Source organism: Odocoileus virginianus, chromosome 1, assembly GCF_023699985.2.
Source record: "Odocoileus virginianus isolate 20LAN1187 ecotype Illinois chromosome 1, Ovbor_1.2, whole genome shotgun sequence".
NCBI classification, from domain to species: Eukaryota; Metazoa; Chordata; class Mammalia; order Artiodactyla; family Cervidae; genus Odocoileus; species Odocoileus virginianus.
Genome location: NC_069674.1, coordinates 30,444,996 through 30,462,611, shown reverse-complemented (window position 1 = coordinate 30,462,611; position 17,616 = coordinate 30,444,996). Strand labels below are relative to the sequence as shown.

Sequence of the window (17,616 nt, the reverse complement as noted above, 5' to 3'; positions counted from 1 at the left end):
ACCCCGATGCTGGGAAAGATTGAAGGCAGGAGGAGAAGAGGATGACAGAAGAAGAGATGGTTAGATGGCATCACCGACTTGATGGACATGAGTTAGAGCAAACTCCAGGAGACAGTGGAAGACAGGGAAGCCTGGAGTGCTGCAGTCCATGGAGTCACAAAGGATTGGACATGACTGAGCAACTCAACAACAACGGAAAGTTCACAGGTTGAGCTGCTTTCTTCTGCCTATATTATGGAGAGGTTTGCTTGGTTTGGGATTTTTTTTTTGTCATTATAATAATATAGAAAATAAAATTTTAAAATGTGTATTACTTTACAATCTTAGTATCTAATATTCAGTAAATCCTTAAAATCATTTATCTTCATTGTATGGAAGAAACTGTGGTTTCCAGGTTTACAATATTCCAATTTTGTGCAGAGCTTCTTATCTCACCCTCATGTCTGCTGCACTGCTCTTGGCCATGAGAGCACGTGCCAAAACCCAGAAGGAAATCAGACCTGAGTGTTCAACGTGTGACACAAGCTGAGAGACTGAGCCATACTGGGTCAGTTTCCTCCCTGGTGGAATAGGAATAAATATCACTTTTTCTCACACAGTTTTTTGAGTATTATGTGAAATAATACAGTAAAATATGCTCTTAATCAGTTATGCAAACTGAATTTGTGGACCTATGCCAACACCCGAATCGTTACCTGTCCCTCAACAAGTATGGAGAGTATGTCTTTAGAAACTTGCAGTGATGAGACATTGCCCTGACATTCCTGTACCCTATTTTATACCAACATCCTGTTACGAAAATGTGCAAACATACAGAAAAACTGAAGGAATCTGTAGCGGTTTGAAAATCACTGTTTTAACCAATCCTATTAACAAATGTGAAGAAATCATAAGTTAAAATCAACAGCAAACAATCTCTTTTGTTCTGAAATTTAGTTCCTGCCCTGTTTTCACAAATAACATTTTTTAAATTCATTTTTTATTGAAGGATAATTGCTTTACAGAATTTTGCTGTTTTCTGTCAAACCCCAACAAGAATCAGTTTTTCTTTCACGTAACTATCTGTCTTCTCCATTGACTCAAATTATTTTCGTTATATATTTCAGAGTTAGTGAAATACACGATCTTGTGTTTTAACAAAATAATCCACAATGGATTGAAAATAATATGAGTCCTTTGCTGTAGATATATCATCAAGAAAGTTTTCTGAGAAGATCTTGACACAGAAATTGGGAGAAGATATTTCTAAGAATCAAATTATATTTTCCACAAGACTTATTAGTGCACTGGAGAATAAGCTACTGCCCTTTCAGACAGTAGCTAAGAAAACATGAATCTTGAGGACTGCAAGTCATTTACTCTTGATGAGCCAAGAGCCTACAAGCAGATGAAGTTTCAAAACTAAGAAAGAATTTCTGGAAAGTAAATTAATCTTAAAAACAAACATTCTTTAAGTCAAAGAAAAATGAACCCCACACCTTTTGAACCACATCTCCCTGGCAAGTAACGACTCTTAATAAAAAATGTGTTGGATGAGTTCTGCAGTTTGTACTGTGTAATTATTTGTTTTTCCACCAGATGGCAACTATGGGTGGAATAACGATATTTTTTAATCTCAGAATGTGATTTTCAGGATTGTGCAAGACTTCAAAGGTATAAATCCAATCACCCTTTCAGAGCTTGAATTCTCTCACCACCGTGGCCACCACCATTAAAACGACATCCAAACCACCAAACTCCTTTAGGAAAGAGAAATCCTCAGTTCATGGGGGGACAATAAACAGTGTGTGCATGCTTGCTATGCCAATTCAGTTGTGTCACTCTGTGAGACCCCCATGGTCTTTAGACTGCCAGGCCCCTCTGTCCATGGAATTCTCCAGGCAAGAATACTGGAGTGGGTTGCCATTTCCTCCTCCAGGGGATCTTCCTGACCCAGGGATCAAACCCATGTCTCATGTCTCCAGCATCGGCAGGCAGGTTCTTTACCGCTAGTTCCACCTGGGAAGCTCAACCTGTCTATGGACAGGACCAACTACCAGCAAGTCCTTTGTTTCCACACGTAGCTGTCACTTTCTCACCTACTTCTTACCTCTGTAATAGCAGAGACTCTCTAAATTCTCCCCAAGGCCATTCTTCAGGTTTTAACACAGCTAACAGTGTCTTAGGAAATGGCAACCCACTCCAGTACGCTTGCCTGGAGAATCCCATGGAGGGAGGAGCCTGGTAGGCTACAGTCCGTGGGGTCACAAAGAGTCGGACACGACTGAACGACTTCACTCACTCACTCAACACTGTCTTCAGCCTTCCAGGTTAAACACCCCTCAGGCGACAGGGGCTCTCCTGACACACTCCACTTTTTCTCTGTTCTAGCACAGGGCTCTTTCTCCTTTCAGCCCTCTGCCCATGCATTCATCTTCTTGACAAAACCTCCTCTTTTTAAAACTGCCAACTCTGCCTCTGACAATTCCATCCTGTTTTGTTTTCCTACACAGCACTTACAACTATTCAATAAATTATATTTATTATAATTTCTTTCCAGTAGAAAGAAAGATCTGAGGGTGCTGGGTTTACTCGCCCCTGTGCTTCCAGGGCAAATCAATATTTAATGAATGCATGCATGAAGTGCTTCACCAACGAATATGCCATATGAGTAAAATCTGTTAATGCGAAAAGGACAGCAATTCTAGTTACAGAAGCAATGCTTCTATTAGCGCAGTGTGTTGTGTGTTAGTCATTCAGTCGTGTCCGACTCTTTGCAACCCCATGGACTGTAGCCCCATCAGGCTTCTCTGTCCAAGGAATTCTCCAGGCAAGAATACTGGAGTGGGTAGCCACTCCCTTCCTGACCCAGGGACTGCACCCTGGTCTCCTGCATTGCAGGGACATTCTTTACTGACTGAGTCACCACGGAGGTCCACTGATGCACTAGGAAAGGCCAAACACCTCGAGATGAAGGGCTTAGATGCTCAATGACTCATCTTGCACTTACTTTCAGCTACAATTTTGAAGACACTGACTCTCCCTCCAGTATTTATGAAGCTGGTTTTATGGCCCCAAACCTAAGAATTTATGTTTCTTTTCTGAATTCCATGTACAGCCCACTGTTTTCGTATGTTGAGTTATTTTCAGACCTCTAGTGAATGAAATGGAGAAGAAAATGGCAACCCACTCCAGTGTTCTTGCCTGGAGAATCCCAGGGATGGGAGCCTGGTGGGCTGCCATCTATGGGGTCGCACAGAGTTGGACACGACTGAAGCGACTTAGCAGCAGCAGCAGTGAATGAAAGAAAGTGAAAAGTGAGCTCCTCCATCCATCCATGGGATTTTCCAGGCAAGGGTCCTGGAGTGGGTTGCCATTTCCTTCTCCAGGGGGATCTTCTCAACCCAGGGATTGATGCCTGGTCTTCCGCATTGTAGGCAGAGGCTTCTACCATCTGAGCCACCAGGGGAGTCCAGGATGTAGTGAATAGGTGGTGTGAAATACTATCCTTCCCAGTGCGGGCGGCCTAGTCCAGTGCATGGACTGCACAAGCTGTTTCAGCTTCTCAGTTTTTTCCTAACCTTCTACTGTGAAATTCACAAGCTACCTACTATCTAATAATTTCCTTACAACTCTCAATGTGATAGTGGAGGTAAAGAAACTGGAACTGGAAGAGGAAAGGAGCAAGCATTAATGCACAAGCTATGCATAAAATCTGAGAACAGTGGCACCTGAAATGCACCTAAATGTGTGTCTTGGAAAATTTAACAACTCTTATTTGTGCAGGGTTTTAAAATTTACAATTATTTTCATTTACATTATTTCTATCTGATTACAACTGTGTGATGCATCCGTTTCTGAGAATGAACTGACCCTCTGAGATAGGAGAGGTTCTTAAACTTGAATGTCCATCAGAATCAAATGGAAGACTTGCTAAAATAGATTCTGGGTCCCCCAGAGTGTAGGTCTGAAGTGGAGCCTGAGACTGTGTAGTTCCAACAACTGTATGAGTTCAGGTGAAGCTCACGCTCCTGGTCTGACGACCACTGTTCCGAGATGTTCTGCCCTGGGGCAAGGATATGAGTGTGCCGGTCATCGGAAGGAAAAGCATGGTGTTCTTTCAATAGGGCAAGTGTGTGTCCAAGGCCCGAACTTCTAAAACAAACTGATGTTATTAGGAGAACTATAAAAAATTTCTTGTTTGCCCCTTTCCAACCTCAGAGGAAAGGAAGGATACAGAAAACCCCTCTGACTCAAATTTTTACATGAGGGAATGACCAGGTTTCAGCATCAGTACCTCTAATTGGGAGTGGCCATTCCTAGCGCTTAACTTTCCTTTTTCACCCAATCAGATGTACCCTTCCCACACCCTCGTCTGCCCACATGCCTCTTCCCTAATTACACTGCGATCTCATGCGTTACTACTTTCACCCCCTCCTGTTAGCACTTCCAGAGCCTATAGTTAGGATTTTCTTCTAAGGCCCAATCCTTCCAGTCCTCAACATTAGACTCACCTAAACATGTTCTCCATTACTTAAACACTAGCTTTTCAAACTATCTGTAGTGTAGTGGTAAAGATCAGGAGCTGTGGAACCAGACTGAGTTCAAATACAGGCTCTGCCACGTACTGACTGTTTAACTCTGGGCAAGTTACTTAGCCTGGCTGGGCCTCAGCTTCCTCCTCTAAAGAATGAGGGTATTGATAACACCTACCTCAGAGCGCCTGTTAGGATCAGTGGGTTTCTACCTGTGAAGCTTATATAACGGTAAGTGTACTCTGGCTCTTGTTACCAGTACCACCTTCATCGTCATCTTGACAATCAGCAGCTTTACCCAGGCTGCCACACATTTTTGAGAGAAAAAGTCCTATTACTACAACTTTGCAAATGGAGATATGGGTTCAAAGTAGTAACATTAAATTCCATTTAACAGTAAATTACAATTAATGTGAAAGGAAACAACAGGTGAATTGTCTCATTAATAAATGAGACAATTAATAAATAATTACTACCATTAAGCACTTAGCATGTATCATGTCTTTTGCTGTATTTTACCTTACTTCATTAGCACAGACCTATACTTTGAGCCATGCAGTAAAGCATCTGTAAGTCCTTCGGGTTCCTCAAATTCAGCATACTAAAAATTGGAACTCCCCTTCTACCCTAAGCTTGCTTCATCTCTATTTTCTACCTCAGTGAATGATATCGTCACCTCCTATCGGCCCAGGTTAGAAACCAAGGAGTCATCCTTAACTCTTCACTTCTCCTCAACTCCTTCTGGCCCACCCCCTTCTCTTCTGCATTCACCGTGTGTTGCTAAACTGAAGATGAAAATTATGGGTAGAGGTAAGTTTTGAAATTACTGCTACTTTGGTCAGTAAGAAATGAAGAAGAAAATACCTATCAGCAAATAAAATCAAAGAATATTCTCTGGGACATGACCCACCTTTGATTCATCTCACCCAATTCACCTACTGTTTTTGTTCATATTTTCACCTTATCAACTCCTGGGTTATTGCAACCACCTCCAAAATTCCTGTTCTTCATTTTCCTTAATCAAAATTCTACGTGACACTCAAACTTCTTTAAAATACACCCGTTGTTCACTGTTTCTTCCATGAGAATGCCCCCTCCCCCACTGAGCAGTTCCATTTCAAATGTTATTTCCTTATTTAAGAGCTCCTTGCTTCTCTAGCTGAAATCCACTCCTCCATACTCCCAAAAATCTTTATCATTTTCTCTCCATGAAATGTAACCCTTTATAACTTGATATTTAGATGTTTACCTATGTATTTTCAGGAAAATGACAATAAGTAAATCTGAAGGAATCCGAGGATGAAATTGGGAACCCAACTAATATAAAGGCCTTTTGGAACAGCCTTATTTTTGGCAGTGGTTCTCAAACTTGTCATGTTGGGAACAACTGGGTACCCAGTACCTGGGCCCTACCCCAGAGGTCTTGGGTACAGTCAGGGCACTGAGCATTTTAAAAACTCTCCAGGAGGTTCTGATGTGTAACCAAAGCTGACAAGTACTGGTCTATGGAGGAATATAAATAGCTGAGATTAATATAAGAATTTTTAAACAGAAGTAAAGAGCTGGTGGATATCAAGAGAGACAACTCAGGGTAGGTGATTGATACTATAGAAAAAAAGTGTGGAAAACAAGGAATTTGGTAGCACTTGGTACACAGAATAAGACTGAAATGTCTTGCAACTGGTTCTAGGCTGAAGCTGGAGAAGATGAGATGGGATGGGAAAGGATGGTTAGGGGCAACTCTGCTTGGAAACAGAACAAAGAGCAAGTGGTAGGAAGTAAGGTCAAGTGGATTCAGAGAAGGAATGCTGAAGAAGTCGCCGTTAAGTTGGGAAGTCTTTAGAACCGACAGAACTTATGGGGCAGCAATGAAAGTGGAAGTGTTAGTCACTCAGTCTTATCTGACTCTCTGTGACCTCATGGACTGTAGCTCACCAGACTCCTCTATTTGCGGAATTCTCCAGGCAAGAATACTGGAGTGGGTGGCCATTGCCTTCTCCAGGGGATCTTCCCAATCCAGGGATAGAACCAGGGTCTCCTGCATTGCAGGCAGATTCTTTACCATCTGAGGCACCAAAGCAGCAGCAATAGTGCTGCTGAATTAGGAGATAAATGTTACTGATGTAGGAATGTTCCCAAAGCAGCTACCCTGGTCGTCAACAATGAGAAAATTTCCTACCAGCAGCTGAAATCAAAGAAAACATCTCAGAGGCCTGACAAAAATGACAGCATAATTGTAAAGACAGATGTTATAAGCTGTGGTGCTGCTATTAAAAAAAAAATAAAAGGGACATTTTGGTTGTGAGGTTATGATATTTGAGCTTAGTATATACATTAAGGAGATCAAACCAGTCAATCCTAAAGACAATCAGTTCTAAATATTCATTGGAAGACTGATGCTGAAGCTCCAATACTTCGGCTACTGGATGCGAAGAGCTGACTCATTAGAAAAGACCCTGATGCTGGGAAAGATTGAAGGCAGGAGGAGAAAGGGATGACAGAGGGTGAGATGGTTGGATGGCATCACTGACTCCATGGACACTGGGTATGAGCAAGCTCTGGGAGATAGTGAAGAACAGGGAAGTCTGGTGGGCCTCAGTCCATTGGGTCACAAAGAGTTGGACACGACTGAGCAACTAAACAACAACAAATATACGCTGAAGTATTACAAAGTGCACAAGTGTTGTAGAGTGTAAAGTGTACATACAACTCTAATACCCGTGCCCAGGGACCAGATCATGTCTCTAACTTAAAGTACATTACTCAAGCCCTCTTCTCCCCCCAAAATTCTAACAGTTTAGAAAACTAGGTATGCATATTTCTGTATTAATAATTATAATAACCCATAATCCTTATTTTTCATTACTAAGCACTAAACATTAAAAAAAAAGAAGTATAAAAACCAAACAAATTCTAAACTATAGAAACTAGTGCTCATGGTAAATGATGGAGCAGAAACTTCACAGTATCAATGTGTGAAGGCTTCCTCTTTAATGCTTCTTCAAACTCTGATCCTTTCTCCCACTTGTTCATGCAAGCTGCTTCAAAAACTAGTGAGTTGTGTGATAGAAGAGAACACTTTCATGTGTTTAATGTTCAGTTCAATCACTCAGTCGTGTCCGACTCTTTGCGACCCCATGAACCGCAGCACGCCAGGCCTCCCCATCCATCACCAACTCCTGGAGTTCACCCAAACTCATGTGCATCGAGTCGGTGATGCCATCCAGCCATCTCATCCTCTGTCATCCCCTTCTCCTCCTACCCCCAATCCCTCCCAGCATCAGGGTCTTTTCCAATGAGTCAACACTTCACATGAGGTGGCCAAAGTATTGGAGTTTCAGCTTCAGCATCAGTCCTTCCAATGAACACCCAGGACTGATCTCCTTTAGGATGGACTGGTTGGATCTCCTTGTAGTCCAAGGGACTCTCAAGAGTCTTCTCCAACACCACAGTTCCAAAAGCATCAATTCTTCGGCGCTCAGCTTTCTTCACAGTCCAGCTCTCACATCCAGACATGACCACTGGAAAAACCATAGCCTTGACTAGATGGGACCTTTGTTGACAAAGTAATGTCTCTGCTTTTTAATATGCTATCTAGGTTGGTCATAACTTTCCTTCCCAGGAGTAAGCGTCTTTTAATTTCATGGCTGCAATCACCATCTGCAGTGATTTTGGAACCCCCAAAAAATAAAGTCTGACACTGTTTCCATTGTTTCCCCATCTATTTCCCATGAAGTGATTCTATGCTTAAATACCATCAGAAATGCCAGATCCTGGCTCACTAAATCCTTTGAAATACATTACTGTAAATATTATGACTGACCAACATCTCTCTAAAGGATGACTAGAGTAAATCTATAGCCAAGAAACAGGGATGCATACTATAAACATACTGTGCCTTTTAATATGAGGCAATACTTATGATTTACTGTATAGGGAAACTCACCTGTAGCTTCAGTAAATAAGAGGTCAAAAGTGCTTTAGAATCATTTTCATGTCAGTAAACATTAAGTCCAATTCATCCCTGTAATAAACAAGTGTCATTTTTATAAGGAATGTCAAACCCCCTACCTAGTGAGGTGAGCATGGGGAAATCAATTACCAGAGACATACAAAAATATATACAAAGGAGAAATCCAAGAGAAATTCATATGACACTGGTATTAGGGGCAAAATAATTCATATTATGTTCCCATGCCATCATGGTAAAATACATTTGCATCACTAGGTGTAAGAGAAAATGGTATAGCCCAAGGAATCGGTATAAAAAACTATTACAATGGATAATACCTGACATTTGACACAGCAGTGCTATTTCCAGGTTCTGGTTATTAAACCCAGAGTAAAAGTGGTTTATTGATCTGTTTACAGCATTCTAAAGACAAGGATTAAAACTGCTGTTTTGTTCTGACATATGAAACAGTTACGCAAAGAAGTCAGGCTGCTGCCTGCCTCCTGCTAGGCACTAAAGCAATCATAGCTCCTGAGTTCCCTGATGGGACCTTTTCCTTCTCTGTTTCAAACAGACTCTATCTTCTAATCAACATCCCTTGAAAATTCTCAAATCAAGATCATAAGCACACTGTGTTCAATGTTTGATGTCCACATTAACAAAGAAATGCTTGATTATAACAGCATATTCATGCCAATTTCTCACACATGAAGGTAAGTCAGATCTAAGATGGACAATAATGAATAAAGTGGAGGCAAAGCGGAGAAAGGAGAAAATGTGTGTAGTGGAAAGACGGATAGGACAATTATATCAGTGTGAAGAGCAAATAAAAATTCCTCAGGTGTTAGGTGAACATGGAACACACACTCCACATGAATTTGCCAAGAGTACACAGAATGGTAATAACCTGAGAACCCTGGGTCTGGGGACTGCCATCACCTGGCCATCTGCCTAGTTTTTTTCTGTGTCTCAGTTCTCCCTGGTCTTAGAGGAATGTACTTCTTCCTTTAAACAGTCTTCCTTGGCATTGCAGTTAGAATCAACTACTGCCTTCCTGCCTGGCTGTGCATTCCGATATTGATAGCACACAGCAGCTCACAAAATTCCTCTTAATAGAGCTCTCTCTAGGGTTCTACAAGAATTCAAATCCCCGTGTCAGCCTTGGAGAGTTCAAAGCTCTTCTGCAAAATTATCCATGCTAAATTGTGATACTAAATCCTGCCTGGGCTAGAAATTAAACTTTTGGTTTTATCAAAGTGATTTGGGATGAAAATTTTCAGGATTAAGTTCCCATTATTTTGTGTGATTTGGATAAACATTCCAGTTTTTCAGATTAACACATAATAATTACATTATTTAAAAATAATTATTATTCATTTACTCAAATATTTGAGTCAGACATTGTGCTGGATCCTGGGAATACAGAGTGAACAAAACTAACAATCCCAGCAAGTCATAATAACTTCTACATTTTAGTGCTTATCTACAAAATAATCACATAGTGTTTTATTAATTGCAAAAAATTAACTAGGGAGTGGGGTAGGGCATAAGTGAAACAAATACACTATAACTAACCACAGGACTTCTTTAAGTCTTTCTATACATTATGAACATGTAACAATTATGATTAGCAATACTCCATGCTGAAACATCTGCTATTCCCTTAAAGAGTGCTGGTATTTTAACTCTAAAATTCCTATCACAGTATATACACAGATCACATAAAATGTACTAATGGCTTGAACAGAATTATGTGTCAAAACACTACAATCCCATACAGCAAAAATTTCACGCCAAGAATGAAGAGAACACAGCACAATGATTTTCAAGTTAGCATATTGTACTAAAAATATCAAAAGATAAATTTTATTCTCCCTAGCTTATAAAAGTTCATTTATGTTTTTCAAATTTCATTGATGGTTTCTGTATTATAAGGAACATATAAATATATCAACAATTTTCCTACCAAAATAAAGCCCAATATATATGCAAAAAAAATTCAGGAATAAATTTTGTCCTTGGTTGGGAATTCCTTGGTAGTCCCAAGGTTAGGACTTAGTATTTTCACTGTGGTGGCCCGAGTTCAATCTCTGCTCAGGTAACTAAGATCCTGCAAGCCACGTGGGGTGACCAAAAAAAAAAAAAAAAAAAAAATTCATGTGCACATAGAAATAAATGTAAATATTCACAGAAGCAACATACACTGACAAAAAAATTACATTTAGTAAGGGTGAGAAACAGGAAAAACAAAAAAACACTGCTAGGACTTCTCTTTTTTCTGAGAATTGACAAATGCAGAAAATTACCAAAGTAACAACAACAAGAAAAAAGACACGAAAATCACACTTTGGACAAACTGCTTGTCAGTATTTAGGACCTGATTTCACAAACAGGTTTCATTCAGCTCCTCGAAGGCCATGCTGTCAAGGCGGAGCATGGATGTCCGCTGCTACTGAATTAGACTGGCCAGCGTCCTGAGAAGGGAGGGGCTCCTCCTCCTCCACGCGCGTCACTTTATCTGACCTTCCTGAAGGAGGAAGCTCATTATTTGTGCCTTCTTCACTAGATGACAGGATATCAGCCAATTCGTTGGACATTAGGGCTTGCAAGGACCTTGTTCCATCTTCAACATCCACCTGAATCCCCAAAGCTTTAAGAATATCACATTTGCACATGGGGCACGTCCCATGGGCTACGATCCAGGGGTCAATGCAATTCTTGTGGAAAAAATGTTTACAGGTCAGAATACGAATTGTATCGTTAGGCTTATAGAGTTCAAAGCAAACTACGCAGCTATCTCCACTGGCGCTTACTTCCTCGTCCCCCTCTTTCAGTACCCGAACCTGAAGCTGGCCAAATGCTTTCTTGAGATCATTTGTTAACCGCTGCCACCTCCGGTTCTGAATCCTTGCTACCCAAACTCTTCGAATATGATAAAAGATGAAATACACTAATGTAGCGGTTGTGACAATCACAAAAGAGACAAAATAGTGATTCATCCAGATGATGTGTTTTCTTCCCACCTCGATCATGACGGTCACGTGAACGCCCTTCTGAATTAAATGCAAAATCTCCATGCCTTTTAAGTTACCAATCATCACCACAACAATGTCTTCAAATACCTGATGAGACATGGGAAAGACCTGATTGCCAGTTCCTGGGAAGTTATAGATGATCACTCCAATGGCTCCATTCTCCACCGCCACCTTGATCTTCTGGGTGAAGGTACAGCTTCCCCGTTCAACAAGGGCGAGCCATGTCTGCGAGTTCTTCAATTTCCTGAAACTGGTATTGGGGCTGCAGGCAGTTTGTGTTTTTCCCTCTGGAGGCACGATGACTCCCGCCACTCTCTTCAAAGTGGAGCTTCTTCCAAACACGCCAGTCTCCCCCAACTCTGACAACATGCGATTCCCAACATGAAATGATATGTTCATGTAAGCAGTCCAAACGGCACTGGCTCTGCAACAGTGCTGGCTAAGCAGCCAAAGGAAGCTGAATTTCATGAGCCAGGAAGAGGCAGCATTGTTTCTCTGAGTGCCAACCTTGAGTAGATGCATCTCTCTCTCTCTGCTTTAGTGACTGAAGAACCAACCCAACAAAAAGATGTGGTTTCCACATCTGCTGACGATCAATGTAAACTATTAAAATGGAAAATACCTTCTGGGTGAAAACAAGTTCCACTGTCTTCCAGCATGTTTTTGTAAGAAATTCTTAAAGAAGTTTTATGAGTTTTGGATTTTTTTTTTTAAAGAGAGAGAAAGAGGAAAACTTTAGATTGAAAAAAAAAAAATCCCAGTCTCACTACTGTAACTCTAGATACTGTTTACTGTTGGGTGATACGATTATGACATAAAAGACAACACAGCCAATTAGGTAAGAGCTTAGAGCATGCTGTATATTTATTGGTTGAATGCTTTGAATGCTGCTATGGGTAATTTCAATGTTACAGGATAAATTCAGCCCTTGAGTTACATGTCATGTTACCAGGTATCACATTAAACTAAAAAATATAAAAATTATATAATGCATGTATTTTAAAACCTGAATACACATGCAAGAAAAACCATACAATTAACACTTTCCTTCACAGTTAGTGAAGTAAATATCTGTTACAAAATACCAAGTTTTAACCATGAATGCTAATTAAAAATTAGCACTACGCCTAGATATGGGGTAGAAGTGGTGAATACACTGTTTTTAACTCACGTTTTCACTATACAATATATTTTTTTAATCTAGCATGTAAAATTTTGAACTTTATTTAACAAAGCTTGGTCAGAAGTTTGTTGGATCCATTTGGTTTTAATTTTTAAAAGCAGGGTATCCCATTCAATTTCTTCAGCCTTACTACCCTCACTTTTGGCAGCACTAAAGACAGAAAAGACCAATGTCATTTCTCTGCAGAACTTGACATCTGTTAGTAGCTTAACAACATTTTGAGGAAAGAGGAGGACAAGTGTAGGGGAAAAGATTAAATATAGCAATATTAATTTACCACAGTTTACTCTGAACAAAAATGCAGCTATAGATTTTAGAAAGACAAACTTTGAGGTCCTCACTTAAATTTAACCACTCACATCAGTGACTGTTAAAGGTCATAGAATCTTTTAACAAAATGTTTGCCTAAATCAGCAAACATCCTTGGTGCAAGACCCCACATACACTGTTAGTTCTACCTGTATTTTTGCTACACTTAGGCCAAAAGCACAATATAACTTCAAAGCCAAAAGAATGACATGTGAACTAACAGGCATGGGCACTCACTGGAACTGCCATACACTTTCTTGGGAGAATTGCCCAGTGGTTCTTATTTACCAGCTAGGAAGCTAAAGCCAAGAACTTTGACCTTGTACATAATGTCTCTGACCTCTATGCACAGGATACTAAGAGATACTTCAGGTTCCGTCTTGCCAGAACTACAGAGGCTAGTGTATTCTTCTGAAATATCAATTAGCATCATGACAATGTGAAGTAGGAAAGACAAAGGAAAGAAGATTTCTATGGGCCCATTAAAAAGTAGCATTAAAAGAAAAACACTGATGTGACACCTTCAGCTCACAGTGGTCCGTGTTCTTTCCCAAAGGCTGTTAATCTGATTTCCACACACACACTCTTCAAAACAGACAGTGAGGTACAGAGTGTGTTGACTCACAAAGTGCCACTTGAGTTGGACATCAATGCTTTTGCATATTATCCAGATTTTCATCAAAGCAACAAAACCCACATCTTTAGGCCTCTTACTGTTACACAGGTATCTACCAGAAAAAAAAAAAAAAAGGTAAGAGATACAATTTTGAAAAGCAACTGAACAAAATTTTACTTCTGCTGTAGGTCTATATGTTCAAAATGTCCCAAATAAAGACATACTACCATTTAGTATTTCCTAGAGTCAATTCTAGAAGGAAAACCTACAACCATAGTTGATACATTATGCTAGGATTTAAAGGGCTCTGGCAAACAAAGGTGAATGTTTTAAAATATATAATGCTGCCCTAAATGAGCCCTATAATTTAAAATATTTTTAGATATATAAAAGTTCTAGCATCTAAAATAATTATTCAGAACACATTTCCTTCCCAGTCAGTAGATTTGGCAACCAGATTTCCTGGGTATTAATAAAATTAACTGTGGAAAATTAAATCAACATCTCAGTCTATAATTAAGTTTACTGAACAGAAGTATTATTAGATACCAAAAATTAAACATATGGAAGCAAAGTATAAAAATTAGTATAAAGAAACTTTAAAATATTATGACTAATTCTCCATGGCATCAATATCACAATCACTGTAATTTGAAAATCAAAGCTTAATATATACTAAAGTCCTTACTTAGATAAAGACAAAAATGTATACCAAAACACTAGAAAAACAACAAGTTCAAATAGCTGGACATGAGATGGAGTTTTATTTTTACAACACACAAATTTCACCCTCTTTAGTACTTGCGTAGAGAAGTTGCAGTTGAATTTTCTCTCTACATAAAGTGCTAAAACAGAATTCATCTTAACTTCAACCACTGGAAAGACTCAGTTACATCTTCAGGAGATGCTCTGGGTTTCCTAAGTTTGCAGAATGTCACACTTGCACATGGGGCATGTCCTATGGGCTAAAAGCCAAGGGTCGATGCACGCCTTGTGGAAAATATGTTTGCATGTTAAAATACGTACTACATCTTGAGGCTTGTAAATGTCGAAGCAAACAACACAATTGTCTTCATCTGGCTCTAGCTCCTTGTCCCCTTCTCGGAGCACTCGCAGCTGAAGCTTCCCAATGGCTTTCTGCACATCCGCCTTTAGCTGCCTTCGCCTCCTGGTGGAGGAGTTGGGCCCTCGCGGGCTCCAGGCACAATACAGGAACAGATAGGCCACGGTGGCAGTCAGGAAGGTGAACAGAGACATGACGTAATGGCTCAGCCAGGGCATATGCATCCTGCCCACTTCAATGATGATCTTCACATAGACTCCTTTATGAATCAACTGCAACAGTTCCATGCCTTTCAGGTTGCCTATCATCACAGCAACTATATTTTCCGTTCCCTGGTGAGACATGGGGAATACCTTGTTGCCTGTACCTGGGTAGTTATAGATGATCACCCCGTTTGCTCCCTTCTCTGCGGCCACGTTGATTTTGTGTGTGAAGGTACAGCCACCCCGTTCAATGAGGGCCAGCCAAGGGTCTGCTTGCCCAGGCCTGCTGAAGTTGGTCATAGGGTTACAAGCATTCTGATTCCATCCTTCGGGAAGTACCACCACACCAGACACCCTTTCCAGAGGAGAATGATTCCCAAACACTCCACTCTCTCCCAATTCTGATATGAGGCGATTTCCTACCTGAAAGGTTATATTCAGGTGGGCTGTCCAAATGGCTTTTCCTTTTGAGTCAGGAAGGCTTAGCAGTAGAAAGATGCCAAGCCTCCACAGTCGAGATGAAGCAGAAATGTGAGCTGAAGAAGTAATTCTAAGTAGGCTCATTCCTTCACTTGCCTATTAACAGACAAACGTGAAAAATACAACAGCATCCGTTGTAGAAGAAAGTAAGGAAGTGAGCTTCAAAGGTTGGCAGGAGATAAATAAAGCACAGGAATGGAAAAGGTCTGCATGGATCAAAGATATCTTGCTCCTTCCAGCATTTTTATTTTTGGTAGATTATCTTTCTCATAATGAAACAGAATAACAGGATTTGTTATTAGCACAATGTGATTTCAAGAAAACTGTGACTTCCTAATGGGGGAAATTGTGACATCAGAGCCAGTTAAGCCAATCCGAGAGTTTATATGAATGCACTCCATACTGAAATCCTATTGGCCAAAAAGTTAGGCAGCCATGACTCGTGACATATGCTAATGTGAATAAACTCTAAAGCAAAAAACAGATAATTTTTTAAATACCTGAGTTTCTTTCCTAGTTCTGGATAGACTGAAAAGCTGCCTAAACACTTTTTCCTCCTTGTTTTCCCATCTGTGAGGCAAAATAGAAATCATTCATATACAAGTGCATGTTTCTGGCCAGTCATCAGTTCTCAGGTATGGTTTCATGCTACCCAATATGCCAGTCAGTCCACGGGAAGCGGAAACGAATCATTCCCTCTGTCTTCCAACATTAAATGCTCATCCCAGGTCTAAAGATTCAACATGAGGGGAATGTAAACTGACATTTATCAACACTGACAAAATGAAGCCTTACCAAGAAGACGGTTATCATCGTATCAGAGGCTGTTTGTTAAACATGCAATTATTTAACAACTGAAGACAGGATTTTAAAAACAATGCAATTTAGCTGGCTAAAGATCAGCTGTTGATCTTGAAAGCTGAAGGAATTTAAGCAGTAACTATATTTTAGCTCAAAACATCTCAAATCTAAAGGCTCTTCACATGGTTGAAAAGACCAATTTGAAAAACTTAGTATTAATAATTCATTGTCTCTCTCATTGAACGCTGAATTGCTCAGGCAAAGAACGGCAGCCAGAACTTCCCCCCTCTCTTAGGGCAAACGCACCTGTAAGAAACAATTTTTTACCCCCAACATAGCAGTTCTCAAGTGGGGGATAATTTTGTCTCCCAAGAAATATTTGGCTGTTTCTGGAGATACTCTCGATTGTCACAGTGGGAGAGAACTAGGGCGATACTGCTGGATATTCTACCGTGCACAAAACAGCTCTGAGCACGAAGTAATTACCAGACCCAAAATGTTGATAACAGCCTTGGGAGGGAGGACTCATCCCCAAATTCACCTGTCCCCGAGAAATCAGGTCTGAGCTCTTATCATGAAGTTTATAATTGGCAATACATCCAATGAGGAGTCCCCAGCCTGTCTCCATTTCCTGATCTCTTTGAGATAGAAACAATAGACACTTGCACAAGTGCCTATGATCCCATGAAGCCTGCTTCAAAACTGCATCCAATTTATCAGGACCATATGCAGGGGTCTTCTATCCTGGGGCCAGGATGTCTGAACACGAAAGAAGGGAAGTTGGGCAGTGGGGGTGGGGGGAGGAGTGGAAAACAGATGAAGGATGCTACTCTTTATTAGACCATTTATTCAATAGCTAACCTTTCTATCTTTTTAACATCCAAGAATTAAGAGGCTTTCATTAGCCTGCCTACAAAGTTCAACCAAAGGAGACTGAAATATACAAAGGTTGGTTCATCCCATGCTCCAAATATCCCTGCCTGCCCTTCCACTTTGCCACCCTACCTCTAAGTATAGTAAGTTGATTTTTCTCATCTTCAGGCTCATTTCATTACCCCCAGGCCAGCTACTGTCGTTCCAGGTTTCAATAGGAAGAATGACTGATCACATTCAGAGGCACAGAGAGACTGTTCTCACATCTCTCCATAGAAGAGCAAGGTGATTTTATTTTCCAGAAACATAACTGGACTTCCTTCAACATCTCCTTAGGTAGCAGTGCTTTAGAAAACGCACGTTGAATGGACCCACTGGTAATCAGGGTAGATTTATCATGTTTGGCTCAGGTTAACCATGATTTATCCTGCTAATGGAAAACCCCTCCCCTGACTGAGCACATGGCAGGAGGGAACATGGAGTTAGCGTCCTGCCACCAAAGGGAACGGGTACAAATTGGAAGGTGAGCAGGTAAACAAAGTTCCTGAGATTTACCCAACGGAATTATACCTATATAACCACTAACC

The 17,616-nt window shown here is 40.5% G+C and overlaps 3 protein-coding genes across 12 annotated transcripts in view; all 3 read right to left on the bottom strand.

The window, feature by feature from the left end:
- Positions 1 to 17,616, bottom strand: part of CADPS2 (calcium dependent secretion activator 2) — a 545,582-nt gene that overhangs the window by 354,289 nt on the left and 173,677 nt on the right. The window lies entirely within an intron of this gene.
- On the bottom strand, positions 10,608 to 12,261 carry RNF133 (ring finger protein 133). Its single transcript, XM_020909471.2, has one exon. The coding sequence runs from the start codon at positions 12,021 to 12,023 to the stop codon at positions 10,890 to 10,892; it is 1,134 nt and encodes a 377-aa protein (XP_020765130.1). The 5' UTR covers positions 12,024 to 12,261; the 3' UTR covers positions 10,608 to 10,889.
- On the bottom strand, positions 14,355 to 15,787 carry RNF148 (ring finger protein 148). Its single transcript, XM_020909472.2, has one exon. It carries the CDS (start codon positions 15,437 to 15,439, stop codon positions 14,528 to 14,530), a length of 912 nt encoding a protein of 303 aa, XP_020765131.2. The 5' UTR covers positions 15,440 to 15,787; the 3' UTR covers positions 14,355 to 14,527.